We start from the raw sequence: 17,674 nt of genomic DNA on the forward strand, positions 1-17,674 counted from the left end.
AGAGCTTGTAAGATTTTGTCTCATCAGTGTAAAAAGGAAAAATAGGTATATATTCTTAATTCTTTAATCCAGTAAGTAGTAACTGAGCATCTGCTATGTGCCAAGTACCATTTTAGGTGCTAGAGATGTAGTACCTGAACAAAACTAATGAAACATCCTGCCCTCATGGAGCTTATGTTCTTGGGGTGAGTGTGGGAGTTGGAAAGTGAATAGGTAATAAACAAAGTAAGTAAAATACATAGTATTGCTAGTTCATGATCGTTACTGTGGAGAAATGTAAAGCTGGGGGAAGTATACCGGGTCATTAAGAGAGCTTGGGCGCTAAATGAAGATGATATTTAAAAGGAATAAAATGATGCAGCCACTGTTTTTGGATGGTCTGAGCTCATCTCAGCTTTGTGACCAGTTAGGTTAAATGACCTGCTCATTTCCAAATTGATAAAATGAGTAAACTAGACTAGATGACGGCAGAGTATTATTTTCCAACTCTGAAGTTATGTAATTATGTGAATTGAATACAAAGATATGTCAGATGAGGGAGATTACAGAGAAATAAATACCTGTATGTTCCTCGTATTGAGTTACAGGTTCTACAGACATATCTTCTAATCCTAAATTGCACAAAATGGTTCTCTTATCCTCATCTTAGAAGTTAAAATGAGGCTCAGAAAGGCTAAGTGACTTGCCCAAAGTCACATACCTAATAAGACAGAGCCATGATTCTCTGCCAAGGCTGTCTGACCCTAAAGTCTGTGTATTTTCCCATTTACCACACTGCTGAAGAAGAGTTCCCCAAAATACATTAACTCAGAACAGCAAGAGATATTATATTGGTAAGGGTGAGAAGAAAGTTAAAAGGGTAGTCTAAACTAAAGTTAAAGAGATAAGTGTGATTTAGTGTAGAGAAAGGGGAAAAGCCTTGCACAGCAAATGTACAGAAGGGGGATCGTATAGGAATGCTGGGATAACAAAGGGATGGTGGGTAGACCATTCTAGTAGTAGGGAGAAACTTTGCAGGAGAATAGTGAGATGGAAGATTGTAAAGATTGGTTAGAACTAATCTAACATTCAAGATTCTTCAGAAAGGAGTTTGGAAATGTACCTATATGTTTTCAAGCAGATGAGTAGTATGACAAAAGGAAGACATAGAACAGTCCTTCTGGCAGTAGTGTGCACAGCAGATTGGAGTAGAGGGAGCCCGGAGGCAAAAAGAATCCACATTTAAAATAAGGAAGGTTGGGCGCCTGGGTGGCTCAGTCAGTTAAGCATCTGCCTTCGGCTCAGGTCATGATCCCAGGGTCCTGGGATCGAGCCCCGCATTGGGCTCCCTGCTCGGCAGGAAGCCTGCTTCTCCCTCTCCCACTCCCCCTGCTTGTGTTCCCTCTCTCGCTGTCTCTGTCTCTCTCTCTCTCAAATAAAATCTAAAAAATAAAAAATAAAAATAAAATAAGGAAGGTTGGTATAGAATAGTGTCATTAGCAGTAGGCAAATACAGAAGAAGAAACTTATTTTGGAAAAATTAATAAGACTTGGTGACTGGAATTTGGAATCAAAGAACAGGGAGAAATCAAAGGAGATGCTCATGTTCTCAGCCTGGCTAACAGTGTCTTTAGTTATACATGTGGAATAGATGAAGAGCTTACCTATATATTTAATTTCTCCAAAAGAGAAAGCATGCGTAATTTAGGGGATAATGTGCTTTGTTTTATCCTGTGATGTGTTTGAGCGAGACTCTTGTGGTCCGTCTCACTAATCTGGAATGCGTGACCTCTGCCAGGACTCCCCTCTGCACAAAGCCCTCTTTTGGGTCGCTGTGGCTGTGCTACAGCTCGACGAGGTCAACTTGTATTCAGCAGGCACCGCACTTCTGGAACAGAACCTGCACACCTTAGACAGTCTGCGGGTATTCAACGACAAGGTAAGCAAGCTTTCAGTTGGCATTCCTAGAGTCTGCACATTTAGGATTCCTCTCTCTTTTATTGTTGTTGGCCTTTTAAAATCAGAAGAGGTCCATAACTTCAATATGTATTTCTGTAATGCAACTTATTGTGAGTATACTTCCTTAACAGCTCATAAAAAAACTATTTAAACTTTTTTTTTTTAAGATTTTTATTTATTTGACAGAGGGACACAGCAAGAGAGGGAACACAAGGTGGGGGGCGGGGGGAGAGGGAGAAGCAGGCTTCCCCCCCGAGCAGGGAGCCCGACACGGGGCTCGATCCCAGACCCTGGGACCATGACCTGAGCCGAAGGCAGACGCTGAACTGACTGAGCCACCCAGGCGCCCCTGAACTTTTCTGTGTAAAAATAGTAGGAAATAGTACTCACTCAATACTGGTAAACAAAATAGGGATAAAAAATACTGAGTAGTAATAGTAGCTACTATGCTAAGCCCTGTGCTATGCTATGTCACACTATGCACTGTACAGTCATTATTTGTGATTTCATAATCCAAAGGTAAAGGTTAGCATTTTCTACCCTCCATTTCACATATGAAGAAATAATCTAAAAATAAGCTTATTTTTATTGAATAATGGTACTTAATGAGAAAATAGGTTGGAGAGTCTAAAGGAAACTTTTGGGTACTTAATTGTACTAGGTTTTTGTTTTGCCTAATCCCACTTTGAAACACCATTAGCACCCTTCTTAACATTTATCAGCCTTGACTGAGGTTGGATTTTGGTGTACAGAGTATGGAGAAGGGGACATAACAGTATGAAATGATGTTCTTTTTGTCTTTGGAGAAAAATGGGAAGAGTCTAGGGGAAAAGTGAGAAATTTTTTTTAACGATAGGTGTTTATAACAAGAGATATACTTGAAGTGAGCTTGATCAAAGCTGTGGATAGAAAAAAAGAGAATAGGAGCATGGTTTTAAGTGTGAAGAGACCTGGGCTATATACTATTTGATTAGTCTGCCAGTTGTGGTGTAGACTTGAAATAGCTACCTTGAAGTTTATCCATTAGGCCTCCATTTTACAAAGTAGAAAGGAACAAAGTTAAATAACTTGTCCATATTTGTACATTTGATTTGGGACTAGAGCCCCTCCTTCCTAATCCGTGTTGCTCTTTTCTGGGGTTGTCTTGGGACAGTGGTGGTCAGAGAGATAGCTAGATATTGGCTGTTTATATGGATATAAAAATATTTGTAAATGAAATGTTTGTCTAGGAGTATCTGCCTTGGTATTTTCATTGCCAGAACAGCCCCATAGCAGGAGCTAATACTGACTTCAGTGCCCCAAGAATACTAGGAATCAGAGTTAATAAAGCCTATTAAAAGTCACCAGGATGTAAGATGAATAAGGTCTGAGGATCTGATGTATAACATGGTGACTATAGTTGGTAACATTGTAGCGTATAATTGAAATTTGCTAAGAGAGTAGAACTTTAAGTTCTATATTTAATGATTTAATGTTCTTACCAAAAGTGGGAGTGGGGGTAGCTGTAAATATATGAGGTGATGGATGTGTTCATTGTCTTGATGGGGTAAATTGTTTCACAATGTATATGTATATCAAATCATCATGTTGTACACTTTAAATATCTTAGAATTTTATGTCAGTTATTATACCTCATTAAAGCTGGAAAAAATAAATTGTACGTATAGCAGGTTAATAGGTAATCCTACTTTATATAGTATTCTGCAATTTGCATTTTAAAAATATAAAGTGAACATCTTTGTAAGCATACTCATATATACATATATACACACATATACAGGTGTGCATGAGCAAGTGATTCTTTCTCATGGCTGCAGAGTATTTTACATTATGCATGAGCCACAATTTTTCAACCATTTGCCTATTGATGAACAATTGATTTGTTTCTGTCTTCTTTTCTGATTTAAACAGTGCTATTCTAAACATCTCTCTACATTTATTTTAAATGGTCATGTTTTTCTTTCTTTGAGATATAAATCTAGATAACCTGAGCTCAGGCTCTAAACACCTTCAGTTGTTTGCTTTTAAAAATCTCTGTTCGGGGCACCTGGGTGGCTCAGTCGTTAAGCATCTGCCTTCAGCCCAGGTCATGTTCCCAGGGTCCTGGCATCGAGCCCCGCATCGGGCTCCCCTGCTCCGTGGGAAGCCTGCTTCTCCCTCTCTCACTCCCCCAGCTTGTGTTCCCTCTCTCGCTGTGTCTCTCTGTCAAATAAATAAATAAAATCTTAAAAAAAAAAAAAAATCTCTGTTCATGAGGGAATTACTGGGCTTGTTTTTAAAAAATGCAAATTCCTGGGCTTTACCCAGTGACCTTAGAGCAGGTATTCATCTTCAGTGACTTTAAAGCAGATACTCCTGGAGCCACACTTCAGGAAACATTGTTAAAATCTTAATTATCTTAGGTAAGTTGTACGGCACTTTTAAGTTTTGATTTCCTTGTTTTCCCACACTAGAATGTAAAATCCACCAGGGTGAATACTTTTTGTCCCTTTAGTTCACTGATTGATGTTCAGAGCCTAGAACCATGCCTGGCACATCAAAAACACATAATAAGTACTTGATAAGTAAAAGAATGAATGAATAAATCTGTAAAATGGAGCTAATATTGACTGCATAGGATTGCTTTACATTTAGTAATGTATCTAACATTATTGTATACTGCAGGCACTCAGTAAATATGAACTCTCTTTGTTTTCTTGAATTTTCAGTCATAGTATACAAAATGCCCCCTACAATTCAATGGATGGTCTTATTTAAAACAATAATTATAATTTTTTTCTTTTTTTAAATTTTATTTTATTATTTATATAATTATTATTAATTATATGTATAATAATATAATTATTATTAATTATAAATATTTTATTATTATGGTATGTATTACCATACATCATTAATTTTTGATATAGTGATTCACACTTCATTGTTTTCGTATAAATAACACCCAGTGCTCCATGAATCATGGAGCACTGGGTGTTATACGAAAACAATAATTATAAATTTTAAGTCACCAGGATATAAATTGATAGTCATTTGTTTTTCATCATAATTCAAAGATATTTTGTCTTCTGTCATCTTATTATTTATATATGCTTGATTGTCTTACACTAATTTATTTGTAGTATCTTAAATGTTCTATGGTTTTCTGTAGTCATCTGAAAATAATTTCTCTCCATTTGAAAGGGTTACTTAATTTGACATAGCTATGAACACAATCAAAAACCAATAAGTAATCCTTTAAGGAAAGTTCCTGTGTGACCCCCATCAACCATATTCTGATTGTCTTCAATAGAGTCCAGAGGAAGTATTTATGGCAATCCGGAATCCTCTTGAATGGCACTGCAAGCAAATGGATCATTTTGTTGGACTCAATTTCAACTCTAACTTTAACTTCGCACTGGTTGGACACCTCTTAAAAGGTAGAGGCCTTGTGTCAGAATATTTTTTATGAAATGATATCAGGAAGCCAGAAGTAACTAAAATAATTTGTTATTTGAAATAAGTTGAAATAAGTTGGCTCATATGTCTTACTTTTTTTTTTTTTTTTAGATTATTTGAGAGAGAGCGAGCTCAAGGGGAGAGGGTGGGAGGGGAGGGGGAGAGAGAGAGAATCTCAAACCGACTTCCCGCTGAGCATGGAGCCCAGTGTGGGGCTCAATCCCACAAACCTGAGGTCATGACCTGAGTTGAAACCAGGAGTCGGACGCTCAACCAACTCAGCCACACAGGCACCCCTCATATATCTTACTTTAAATGCAGATATATCTGTCTTATTGAACTATGTTTTATTCAGTATGTATTTTAATAGAGCCTAATCACTGTATCAAATATCAGATTTCCTTTAAAATGCAAAAGAGTTGATTCTTGAAATAATCCTAAATACCGGACTTTCTAATAGCTGTATTATTTATTAACACTAAGTATCTTTTTGAATATTTAAAATAAGACAGACTGCAAATCAATAAATGATGTTACATGGGTAACATGTTAGAATGTGATATCTTAGAGATTTGATCACAGATTTTCTTCAACTTGTTTCTAAGGTATTGTTGTTCAGCCGCATTGTAATATACCATAGCACCTCACCTTTCTGGCACCCCACCCTCACCCCTCCAAATTTCTGAATTGCTGATAGCAGTGGTCTCCTAGTCCTCAGAGCCAGCTCGTTCACTGCCTCTCCTGGCTTTACTCCCCATTGCTGACTTCACTGTATGCTAGCTTTGGTTTATTAACATGGAACTGGCATGGCCAGAGACTACAGTTAAGAGGAACAGTTCATAGTGGTAAGTCAGAGACAAAGGCAGTGGAGAGTAAAGCTTGGGATGAGGAGCTGGCATGAACCAGTAGTCTTAAGCAGCACTGGCTTTGGCCACGATTAGAGACTCAAGCTCTAGCTTGAGTCTGCAGTTTTGTAAATCAATGTAAATGATTCTTAGGCTCGAGGGATCATGGAGGTTCCCCAGTTTTTACCTGACAGATGTACATACACCCACTACTGTGAATGTAAACATTTGATTTCTTTACCTTATGAAATTTCTGCAAAAATATTAATAGTTTTAATCTCTAAAGTGAATAGGGATTGCTCAAAACATATTACACTTATGACAGGATACCAAAAAGAAGGGTTGCACGAGGCTGACAAAGTGCTGATTCTGTATTTCTAAGAGTACCAGATATTTTCAGAGTACAAATCCCCTACTTTAAAATGGAGTAGCACTGGGGCGCCAGGGTGGCTTGGTTGGTTAGGCGTCTGCCTTCAGCTCAGGTCATGATCCCAGGTCCTGGGATCGAGCCCTGCATCGGGCTCCCTGCTCCACGGGGAGTCTGCTTCTCCCTCTCCCACTCTCCCAACCCACTGCCATTTGTGCTCTAGCTGATTCACTCTCTCACTCTCAAATGAATAAATAAAAAAATTTTTTTTGAAATGGAGTAGCACTAATCATTAAAGTCTGTCCAAAGATCAAGCTTACTCTCTGATCAAACCTATTCTTCGGGTTCTGAGATCATATACATCCTACACTGTTAGATTTTTTCCTTTAATTAAAAAAAGAAAGAATTTTTAAGCAATAGACCCTATTTTCAAAAGCTATCTTAAGGTGACCTCAAATACCTAGATTTTTTTTTTTTAAATTCCTGCACTGCTTTAGGGAATGGAATATCTGAAACTGCATCCATCTTTCCTTATTTTCCTCCCTTAGAGTTCCAGGGAATAGTATTTTCTTCCACATGTGTTTTGTACTTAATCTTTTATGTAATTAATTATTCATGTACTTATGTTTTACCTTCCCAAGTGGCTTTTCTCAGAAGGCAGGAGTTATCCCTTATGTTTCCTTTCCTTGCAGAGTTGCTAGTCAGTAAGAACTCAAGAAATACTTGTGAAAGAATGGATTAACTTCTTGTTTGTTTTTATTTTTCGTAGGGTACAGACATCCTTCACCTGCCATTGTTGCAAGAACAGTCAGAATTTTGCATACACTACTAACTCTGGTTAACAAACATAGAAACTGTGATAAATTTGAGGTGAACACACAGAGCGTGGCTTACTTAGCAGGTAAAGACACAAAGTAGACAAAATTAATCTTACCGCATCTCTATCTAAGGATTGCCAAAATGACACAGATGCCTGTCGGTCCTTCAGCTGGCTGCTTAGCAGGGTAAAGAGCTCACAATCTGGTCCTGTGGTGGTGGTTACAATTTTGAAAGTTTTGCCAAAATATTTTTCCTTATAAAAGAATTTGCATTAGAGTCTAAATGTATTCCCTTTGTCATCTTTGGTCCCTTTGGCACTGCGTGGTTCCCTATGTCATAAAGTCTGAAAACCTCAGCCTAGCATCCTGGGCCCTTCAGCCCCTCTCCTAATTCTGCTTTCTTTCCCTAAATTTTGTAAGCCCCATTTTTTATTAACTCTCCAGATGGATGGGCTAGTTTAAGCTCATCTACTTGCCTTTCTGCTTCTTTCATATGCATTCCTCATGCCATTTGCTTTACCTAGAATGTCTGCCCGGCTTTGTGTTTCTCACTCAGCAACACTTAGCACTTATGTATAATACAGTTCTTGAATGTAGTTGTTCAGTGGAAAGTGCTGATTCCCAGTTTAGCAGACTACAGTTTGTGGCAACTTTTTTGTTTGAATCATTTGACCTTGGGCAAGTCATCTGCCATGTCAGAGTATTTTTCCTTATCTTAAAAATGGACCTTATAGTACCTGTCCTGCCTACTTTCTGTATTTGTTGAGATTAAATGTACATTAAAGCACTTGAGAAATAGAAGGTTCTTTTTTAAATCTCCATATATTTCATGTTTACATCTTCCAAAGCACACCATGAACGCTTTAAGGTATGAAAGTCTGTCCTAAGTGGTTTATACCCTTCACATTCTCCAGGGCTCTTTATCTGCATGTCTAATAGCTATTATCCTCTTCAGGAGGTTGTAAGAAATGTATCCTGTTTTAAGTCACCCTTGGAATTTGTTAAATTTTCTAACCTTCCTTCTTTTTCCTTTTAGCCTTACTCACAGTGTCTGAGGAGGTTCGAAGTCGCTGTAGCCTAAAACATAGAAAGTCTCTTCTTCTTACTGATATTTCAATGGAAAATGTTCCTATGGATACATATCCCATTCATCATGGCGACCCTAGCTATAGGTCAGTGGCCTTCTTCTCCTGTGATTACATAATTATAATCAGGTTTCAGTTTTCCATGCTAGCAGAGGCAAGCAGCAACAGTAGTCCAGAAGGTAATATATAGGGGGAAAGATAATCTAGGAAGAGTATATAAATCAAAACCCTTCTTATAAATGTACAGTGTTCTATGTGGATTAGTAGTAGGACAATTCCTCTAAGCTAATCATTCTGTTAACATTAGTTTGCCTGTTTTAAGCACAAACCAGTTGAGTAATGAAAAGAGATGATCTTGAAATCACTGGGTTGCAAGAAAGGTCCTAAGAAAAACTCCCATGCAATATGAGCAACATCACATGCTAAATGACGGAAAGCTAAGCTGTACAGATTTGTGCAAAGATACGCATGCCACCACATTTGTTGCATTTACTTTTATCACACTAAAGTTATTTCAGAGTTTTCTAGAGTACACATTTAGATGATAAGATAGTCACATTATGTCCACTGCTGTATGTGGTCTTGGGTAGCATATTTTTCACTACAACATGGAGAAATTAAATGAAAATGTCATTATTTTGGAGACTCTCTATATTTTCAAATTAAACAAAAGTATCTAAGTTTCAGGTATAGTGTTGAACATAGGGAAATAATCTTGGATCTGTAAAGCTTATATCATTCAATTTATCAACATCCCACTTTTGGATTAAAAAGCCCTCCACAAATTCCCACTGAGATTTTAACAAAGTATGCAAAATACCTTTTCCAGGTATACTTGGTTTTCCATAGTCTTATTCTTCGGTCATTCCTTTGGTTATATTTCTTTGAGATATGCCCTTCTTGTTATGAAAAGGAAAAAATGAATTTGCTTGTGTTCCCTTGTCAAAGTATAGTTGATTTTCTTGGTTTTTAAACCAAGAATATAGTTGGCCTGTTTAGACTTGATTTCCCCAATTGAAAAATCAGTGCAGTGCAATTCTGCCGTGCGTCGGTGAGTGCCTACTGTGTACAAGATTCATGGCAAGAAAGTAGGTGCTAAGGAGAAAAGTGCTAAAAGAGAATAGTGCTAATTTTTAAGAAAATTTCCCGAATAAATGAGAGAAAGAAGGAAGGAAGAAGGCAATTTCTTAGACATACAGTTTGTACCCTAAAGCCCTTTAAAGTGCAGTTTTAAAAGTAAGTGATTGCTATCATTGTGAAATAGGACAGCCAATTAAGAGGGGCAAACAGTGGTTGTCTTTGTCACCATGTCACTTAATTCTTCTCAATTGTTTAAATCTCTCAGGACACTAAAGGAGAACCAGCCGTGGTCATCTCCCAAAGGTTCTGAAGGGTACCTTGCGGCCACCTATCCAACTGTGGGCCAGACCAGTCCCCGAGCCAGGAAATCCATGAGTCTGGACATGGGGCAGCCTTCTCAGGCCAATACGAAGAAGTTGCTGGGTTAGTTTACCTAAATGATATACAGTTTTTTATACTTATTTTTTTTTAATGGTCAGATACTTTCACTCTTGTAAAATTATTTGAAGCTGTTCAAAATTATCAAAATTTCCCATTTTGATATAGCAAAGCTTTTGATGCCAATTATAAGAGAGTTTGATAGGTCAGTTAAGCCATATCAGTTAAGACAGAGGAATGAAAATGGGATCTTGAAACAACAGTTCTTTTCTGATTCTTCGATTAAATACTGTGGCTGTCCTTGTCCTTCTGTCTTGGCCAAGCAGCAGGGAAATGGGAATAGGAGAGACGTCAGCTACTCACGAGAAAGGAGGCATCTTGCTGCACTCAGGTGCAGGGCTTTAACAATATATTTTCTCAAAAGTACCATCTGAGGGCAGACTACATCAATACGCTGTGAAGCTGTAATAATACTTTTTGCCATCTTTTCTTTTAAAAGACAATAAAGTCAGATTTTTTTGATTAGTGTATTTTTTTATCTCTATAAGAAGATATGATTCTTGAAAGTTAAGATTGCTCAGTTACATCAGCGTTTGTCAATGATAAGTACACCTAAAATTCTGTGAGATCCTTTCCCTTTACAAAAATTGGAAGTAAATAATGAGAGAGCTCACTGATCCCACCTCACCACAGAGGGAATGCAAAGGTGCTCTTAGGCAACTTTGGCTAAAGTTCTCATTGTTACTAGAGTACATCGAGATCCATATATCGGTGACCAACACTATGAATGACTCAGTGGGTTTCAGTTATCCATACAAGCATATTTTTATATATCTTTAGGTATTGGGACAATGTCTCTGTTCATAAGGAAAGTAGTGAGCAATGAAGTGTGCAATAAATAACCTGCCAGTAAGCCATGAAAGAAACTGAAACCATGAATGTTAATCGCTGTTACTAGTCACATAGGGTTTCTTTCTGTGTATGCTTTGTCACAAAATAGTCTTTTAGGAGTTTCCTGGTTACTTTGTATTTTGTAGTTATGGATTTTCATGCTAAGGAAGTTAGAAATGAAAAACTAACTTCAGACAGCATGTTCTATTGAATTCGTTCAGCCCATGTGCTAGATGAAAAAATTATGGTCTCTTCCCTGAAGAGCTCATAGTTTGGTGGCTAAGACTTATAATCAGCTGATTACAACAGCATCCATAAGTGCCCTCAAAGTAGCATGTCTTGTTGAGGGGAACCCGAGGATCTGGGGAAATTAGGAAAAGCTGCAGAGAGGTGGTAACATTTGAACTGAGTCTTGAAGATTTAATACATGCTTGCCTGACAGACGCAGGATAAGGAAGGCGAGCATGAATAAAGAAAAGTCAGGAAAAGCACCTGTAGGAAACCAGGCTAGCAAAGGATTGGAAGTAGATTGCAGGAGACTTTGTATGCCATGTTCAGAAGCTTAGCTGTCTGTCCAGCAGGGATCGTTAAGTAGGGAAGGAACATTACCAAATTGTGTTTTTAGGCAAGTTTTTCTGGCTCCAGCATGGAGAAATTGAAAGAGATGTTTGGCAAGGGGACTGTATAAGAGATAGAGCATCCAAACAAGAGATGATGTGGACCTCCACTAAGGCAGGAACAATGAGAGAATGGAGAAGAGAAATCAGGTTTGGGGTGATGTGTGAGGTGTAGAGCAGATGGACTTAGTACAAGTCCCAATAATCCATTTTCGGTACTTTATATAGAGAAAGGGATTTCACGTAGAGTGATATATGCTAGAGAGACTCAAAGCCAAGTGGAGGTGCTACTGTACTACTTGCCATTTTTAAAGCATCTCTCAGGAGATCTATTATTTAGTACTTTTAGGCATACAAATATTGTTTTCAGAGAGTGAAGAGTTAAAATCAAACTTTGATCTTGCCTAGTTTGGAAAGTTTTCATATGTTAATGACTAACTCTTGCCATGAGCAGAATTTCTTAAATTGAAAAAAAAAAAAAAGCTGTTCAGACGTAGTTGATCTTTGCTACTGAACAGCGCATGCCCCTGTATTCATCATCAAATATTGTGCTCGATGGTGGAGCTTGGTTTACCTCCAGTGTAATGAATGTGATCTCAGTCTAAATTGGACCAATAAGATACATCCTGTCCTGAGATGCAAAGCCATGGGGCCAAAATTCCTTGACAAGATGGAGAACAAAGGAGAGAAACTCTGCCCCAGGGATATATTTGAGCTTTCTTTGGGTCCTTAAGTGAAAACTTAAACACGTGATGTCCAAACATTTTCTTTTTAGTATAATCCTATTCACAGACACCGTGGTTAATAAACTGCCATATTCTGTAACTTTTGTTTATAGGAACAAGGAAAAGTTTTGATCACTTGATATCAGACACAAAGGCTCCTAAAAGGCAAGAAATGGAATCAGGGATCACAACACCCCCCAAAATGAGGAGAGTAGCAGAAACTGATTATGAAATGGGTGAGAAACAGAGTTAATAATTGATCTAGATCATTGAAAATAAGGTGGGAGAGCCATATTTGCTTTCCAGCCATTTCTTAGAATCTTTAGGATGAAATGTAGACGCATTTGCGCTTTTTCAGAAGATAAGTTGTACAGTCCTTGAAAGTAATCCTGAAACCTGTATAAAAAGTAATCATATATATGATATACAGCATTTTGAACAGCCAGCTAGAACTTTTGTATAGGTGACTATTAATTCTGTATGTTTATGTTGCTGTTTTAAGTGCCTACTAAAAAGCTATTGAATTTTAGAAGTAACATTAAAATATGTTAGGTGAAGTGGTATTTAGTGTATATGTTCGGTTAATACAACTGATCGTCTTAATCCATATCTTACTGCAGAAACTCAGAGGATTTCCTCATCACAACAACACCCGCATTTACGCAAAGTTTCAGTGTCTGAATCAAATGTTCTCTTGGATGAAGAAGTACTTACTGATCCGAAGATCCAAGCACTTCTTCTTACTGTTCTGGTAAAGTTTTTGCCTTTTGGTAGTGGTGCGGGGGAGGGGGGTTGCCCTCAGGTTTGTATTCCAGTATACTCTTAGAAGGCCCTTAAATATTAAAAACATGAAAGGAAGATTGTCGTCTGCTTCTCACCAGAACATATAACAACTCAGCCACAACATAAAATGTGTTTTGTTGACTTTTTTGCCCTTTGGCAGGCTACGCTGGTAAAATACACCACAGACGAGTTTGATCAGCGAATTCTTTATGAGTACTTAGCAGAAGCCAGTGTTGTTTTCCCCAAGGTTTTTCCTGTCGTGTAAGTATCTCCTGTTTGTGTTTAACTTCTGTATCTGTCTTGAAGTCGTATGTTTTATAAAAGCTTAGGAAAAGTATCATCCAATAGTATTCACTGGTTGTGGAGAGGGGAATGTGAGACAGTATGATAGAGGTTTTAGCTTAGAGACAGTGGGTTTAGTGGGGGCTAAGACTAGTTTTGGCCTATTAGGGAAAACATTTTTTTATCTTGTCAATTTTCTTTTTTTTTTTAAAGATTTTATTTATTTTTTTGAGAGAGGAAGAAGGAACACGAGCAGGGGGAGAGACAGAGGGAGGCTCCCCATGGAGCAGCAAGCCCAATGCTGGACTCGATCCCAGGACCCTGAGATCATGACCTGAGTGAAGGCAGACGCTTAACTGACTACTGAGCCACCCAGGCGCCCCTCTTGCTGATTTTCTTAAGTGCTTCATCATAATGAGCATTGTTCATTTCCTCACTTAGGAGCAAACCATTAGACGCTCTATGAACCTGTTTTGGTTTCTTTTTTTGGTAGAGCTTTTGTGTTTATCCACAGCTGAGTGAAAACAAAAAACTTTCGATATAGGAGATGAATTTTTATTCTCGCTTAAGAGCTAAGATCATATTACCCTCAAATTATTCAAATCTCAATAACCCAAAGAAGCTTGGGAAATCCTATTCCTGATCTAGGCCTTCTATGTGGTATCATTATTTCCTTATTTTTGTTTAATCTCACTTTAGAATTTCAGAATTTTATATATTTGGCTCTGGGTTATTTCTATTAATGGAGCACGACCAGGTTAGACATAGTTAGTTTCCTCTTACTTTTGAATTAGATCATATATTCCACCCCTCCACACTAATTTTGCTTTCCTTAATCGATCTGATTCAGCATTTATTAAACATTGATTGATATTAAATTTAGTTTTAACTGCTTGGGCACATACCAACAGTCAGCAGAAAGAAATGGTCCTAAAACATACCAAGTGACAGAAGCCAACCTTGTCTTGAGCAAACAGTCACCATATATAATTAAAAATGGCTATGTGACAGTACCAGTTGTTTGTTTTTACCATATTTTTTTGATGATTAAAAGTAACAAAAAAGGGGCACCTGGGTGGCTCAGTTGGTTAAGCGCTGGACTCTTGAGTTCTGCATCAGTCAGGCTCTTTGCTTGTCCCTCTCTCTCTGCTCCTCCCCCTGCATGCTCTCTCTTGCGCGCACTCTCTCTCTCCCCCCAAGTAAATAAATAAATAAATAAATATTTTTAAAAAATAAAAACAACAAAAAAAGGACAGACCAAAAAAATAAATTCATACATTTATTTATACAAAATATGAAAAAACACCAGAAAGTAAAAAACAGTCCTCTCCCTTCATTTTTATCACATTGTACTGGGGAATATATGATGTTTTCCAATGTATATTTTCCATTTAATTTTCCTTTAAAATGTTCTCGTGTTTACTTTTTGTTTGTTTGTTTTTGTTTAGGCACAATTTGTTGGACTCTAAGATCAATACCCTGTTGTCATTGTGCCAAGATCCAAATTTGTTAAATCCAATTCATGGAATCGTGCAGAGTGTGGTGTACCATGAGGAATCCCCACCACAGTACCAAACATCTTACCTACAAAGTAAATCAGTGTCTCGGGAGGAGGATGATTGATGAACTTGCTAGCGTGTGCACTGTTACAGAATCACCAACTACAGAATTCCTTATAAGGATTAGGGTTATTCATACTTCTCTCTCCATATGCCATTTTTTACTCTTTTCATTATATGTTCAATAAGTAACCGGCTTACAACTTCTTAAGATTTAATTATGGTTTTGTACTGCATATGTTTTATGAGTTTTAGTCTACTCTGACATTCATTCTGAAAAAGTATGTTTTCAATGTGTGTGAGGTTTTAATTTTTGTGATCAACCATATAACATTTAATTTCTGTTAAGATTAAAAGAGTGTTGTGCTTATTATAAGAATAACATTTGGTTTGTTGCAGGTTTTGGTTTTAATGGCTTGTGGCGGTTTGCAGGACCCTTTTCAAAGGTAAGAAAAATCTGTTTTTCTCTATTGATAAATTGAAAGTTTTTATTCATATTAGTGTGCCTGCTTTAAGAACACACAGTATGCTGAAACCCAGAATGATGATTTACGATAAACACATGTTATTTTTTATAAAATGTTTTCCACCACAAGATTCTTTCTAAGAGGCAGCACCTTTAATAGGTTTATATATCAGTTTTTACAAAAAAAACTCAGTTCAATTTATGTTTGACTTTTCGAAAGGGTGTGATAAACCTCTGTAAAGTTTTCTGCTCTCAGTGACTTGTGTGTTTGATGATCATAATGCATACACTTAAGTATCTTGTAATTAGGAAGGAGCATGACCTATGGTTAAAATCTACCTCATGACCCAAAACTAATATAATGTTATATGTCAATTAAATCTCAGGTTTAAAAAAAAAATTTCCTCACAAAAACATTTTTCCTTCCAGCCTATTGGATTAGGTTCATTTTTATCCGGAATATATCCTTATTTGTTCATTTTTTTTCTTTGATTGGCATTAGTTGATATAGTGCTACATAAATGTGTTTTTAATTACTCTATGTATGGTCCCTCCAGATGGATTGAGATTCCTTGAAGGCAGGACTTCTGTTTCTTCCCCGCACAGTTCCTAGTGAAGTGTTTTACATACAGGGGTGCTAAGTCAAGGTGAATTATCTAAATCTTATTCTAGTTTTAAGAATTAGGTATTTAGTTTTTTATTTTGCTCAGTTATTACTGAATATCTCTTGATATGCAAAGGCTGTCATTTAAAAAATGGGCCTGAATTCCTAGAAATAAGTATATCTTGCAGGAAGGTTTGTAGTTTGACTGCCAGTAGCCCTCTGCCCTTCGCAGTGCTCAGTTGGGCTCAGTCGGTTACGTATCTAAATGGCAGCTGGTATGATGATCCTCTGCTCATTTTCTCTGTTTTGGAAAATTGATCTGACATCATTGCTGATGGTTTTATTGTCTCAGGATTAATTCAGTTTTTGCCTTTGCATGGCTTTCAGTAATTGCAGGTTCATCTGGAAGCTCTAGGTGTAAGCTGGAGAGTTCCCAGTTCTAAGTCCCATGGTAGTCTAGAAATAACTATGCCGCCCCTTTTTTTAATGCTCTCTAGTACAAAAGAAGAAAAACAGTAAATTAAGCCCAAAACAAAAATTGAGTTAATCTTTTTTGGCTTCAAAGGGGATTTACAGAAAAAAAGAATGGAGCTAAAATAATTTCCTATTTTCCATTACAGCAAACACAAATCCCAGACTATGCTGAGCTTATTGTTAAGTTTCTTGATGCCTTGATTGACACGTATTTGCCTGGAATTGATGAAGAAACCAGTGAGGAGTCCCTCCTGACACCCACTTCTCCTTATCCTCCTGCAGTGCAGAGCCAGCTTAGTATTACTGCTAACCTTAACCTTTCTAATTCCATGACCTCACTTGCAACTTCCCAGCATTCCCCAGGTTAGTAAATGTAATCTTTATATAAATTTGAGCAATAATATTAATATACCAACATCAGGAATTCCCTTGTTATCAGGTTATAGTAGATTTTGCTCCTTTTTATCATGAGGTTCGTCTTACATTTCTTCTTTACCTTATGGCTGACTTGAATTTTGTTATTCTATAAAGCTTTCTACTTTCAAACAGTTATTCATAAGATAGTGAAATGTTTAGAGTGTTGACATAGTGTTCTAAGGTTGATAAGTTTTTAGAGTTTCGGCAGGAAGAGCAGCCTCTAAGGTACCTTACCCTGTAAGTTAAGAGAATTAGAATTCCCTTACTAGATACACTAGCCTTGCGCTAAGGGCTTCTATGTCTATGATACAGCACACTATCCAAAAAGTACACAAATTATGGTAGTACCCCATGTCCCTGTTGCCAGCAACAACTCAACCATCCAGACACCAACCTGAAAATCTAGGAAAATCAACAACCAGAGGAACGTCATCTCAAGAAATAACATCTTAAAGCACATAAGTGTATTCCTTACCACGGAGTCACTCTTAGCTCCACATGGGAGAAGTATGCCAATGCAACATGCAGCTAAGAGGTAGATACACTGAGAAATAATAGCTAATAGCCTGAGTAGGGCTGAGATACACAAGATGGCAGAAATGGCAACCTGTAGACTTCTGGGCTCATTCAGCGTCACAGTGAATGGTTTCCTACAACTCTGGTTGACCCTTAAAGGTGTTATTCATTGCAGAGCTGACGCCATTGTATGTGACGATGACAGTGGGTAGTGAGGGAAAACTTCCATGTGGTCGTGTTTTCCATTCAGAATGATACCCTTCTAAAATGGTGAAAATTTTAAAAAGGTTTTGTGTTTAAAGTTCCATTATCTGAAAATTTTACTTATGAGGCACCGATGTATAGTTACTGTACATCTTTCTGTTCTAGGTGTTAGCATGGGTTTTCTTTT

General features: G+C 37.4%; 1 protein-coding gene across 1 annotated transcript in view; it reads left to right on the forward strand.

Annotated features, from left to right (window-relative positions):
* NF1 (neurofibromin 1) overlaps window positions 1-17,674 on the forward strand; it is a 276,385-nt gene that overhangs the window by 244,237 nt on the left and 14,474 nt on the right. Inside the window, 11 exon segments of the mRNA XM_035724594.1 lie at window positions 1,778-1,918; window positions 5,231-5,357; window positions 7,358-7,489; window positions 8,443-8,578; window positions 9,837-9,994; window positions 12,296-12,418; window positions 12,803-12,933; window positions 13,126-13,226; window positions 14,696-14,838; window positions 15,206-15,252; window positions 16,497-16,713. Of these exon segments, the coding sequence (XP_035580487.1) occupies window positions 1,778-1,918; window positions 5,231-5,357; window positions 7,358-7,489; window positions 8,443-8,578; window positions 9,837-9,994; window positions 12,296-12,418; window positions 12,803-12,933; window positions 13,126-13,226; window positions 14,696-14,838; window positions 15,206-15,252; window positions 16,497-16,713 (1,456 nt within the window).

Source organism: Zalophus californianus, chromosome 16 (genome assembly GCF_009762305.2).
Source record: "Zalophus californianus isolate mZalCal1 chromosome 16, mZalCal1.pri.v2, whole genome shotgun sequence".
NCBI lineage: Eukaryota > Metazoa > Chordata > Mammalia > Carnivora > Otariidae > Zalophus > Zalophus californianus.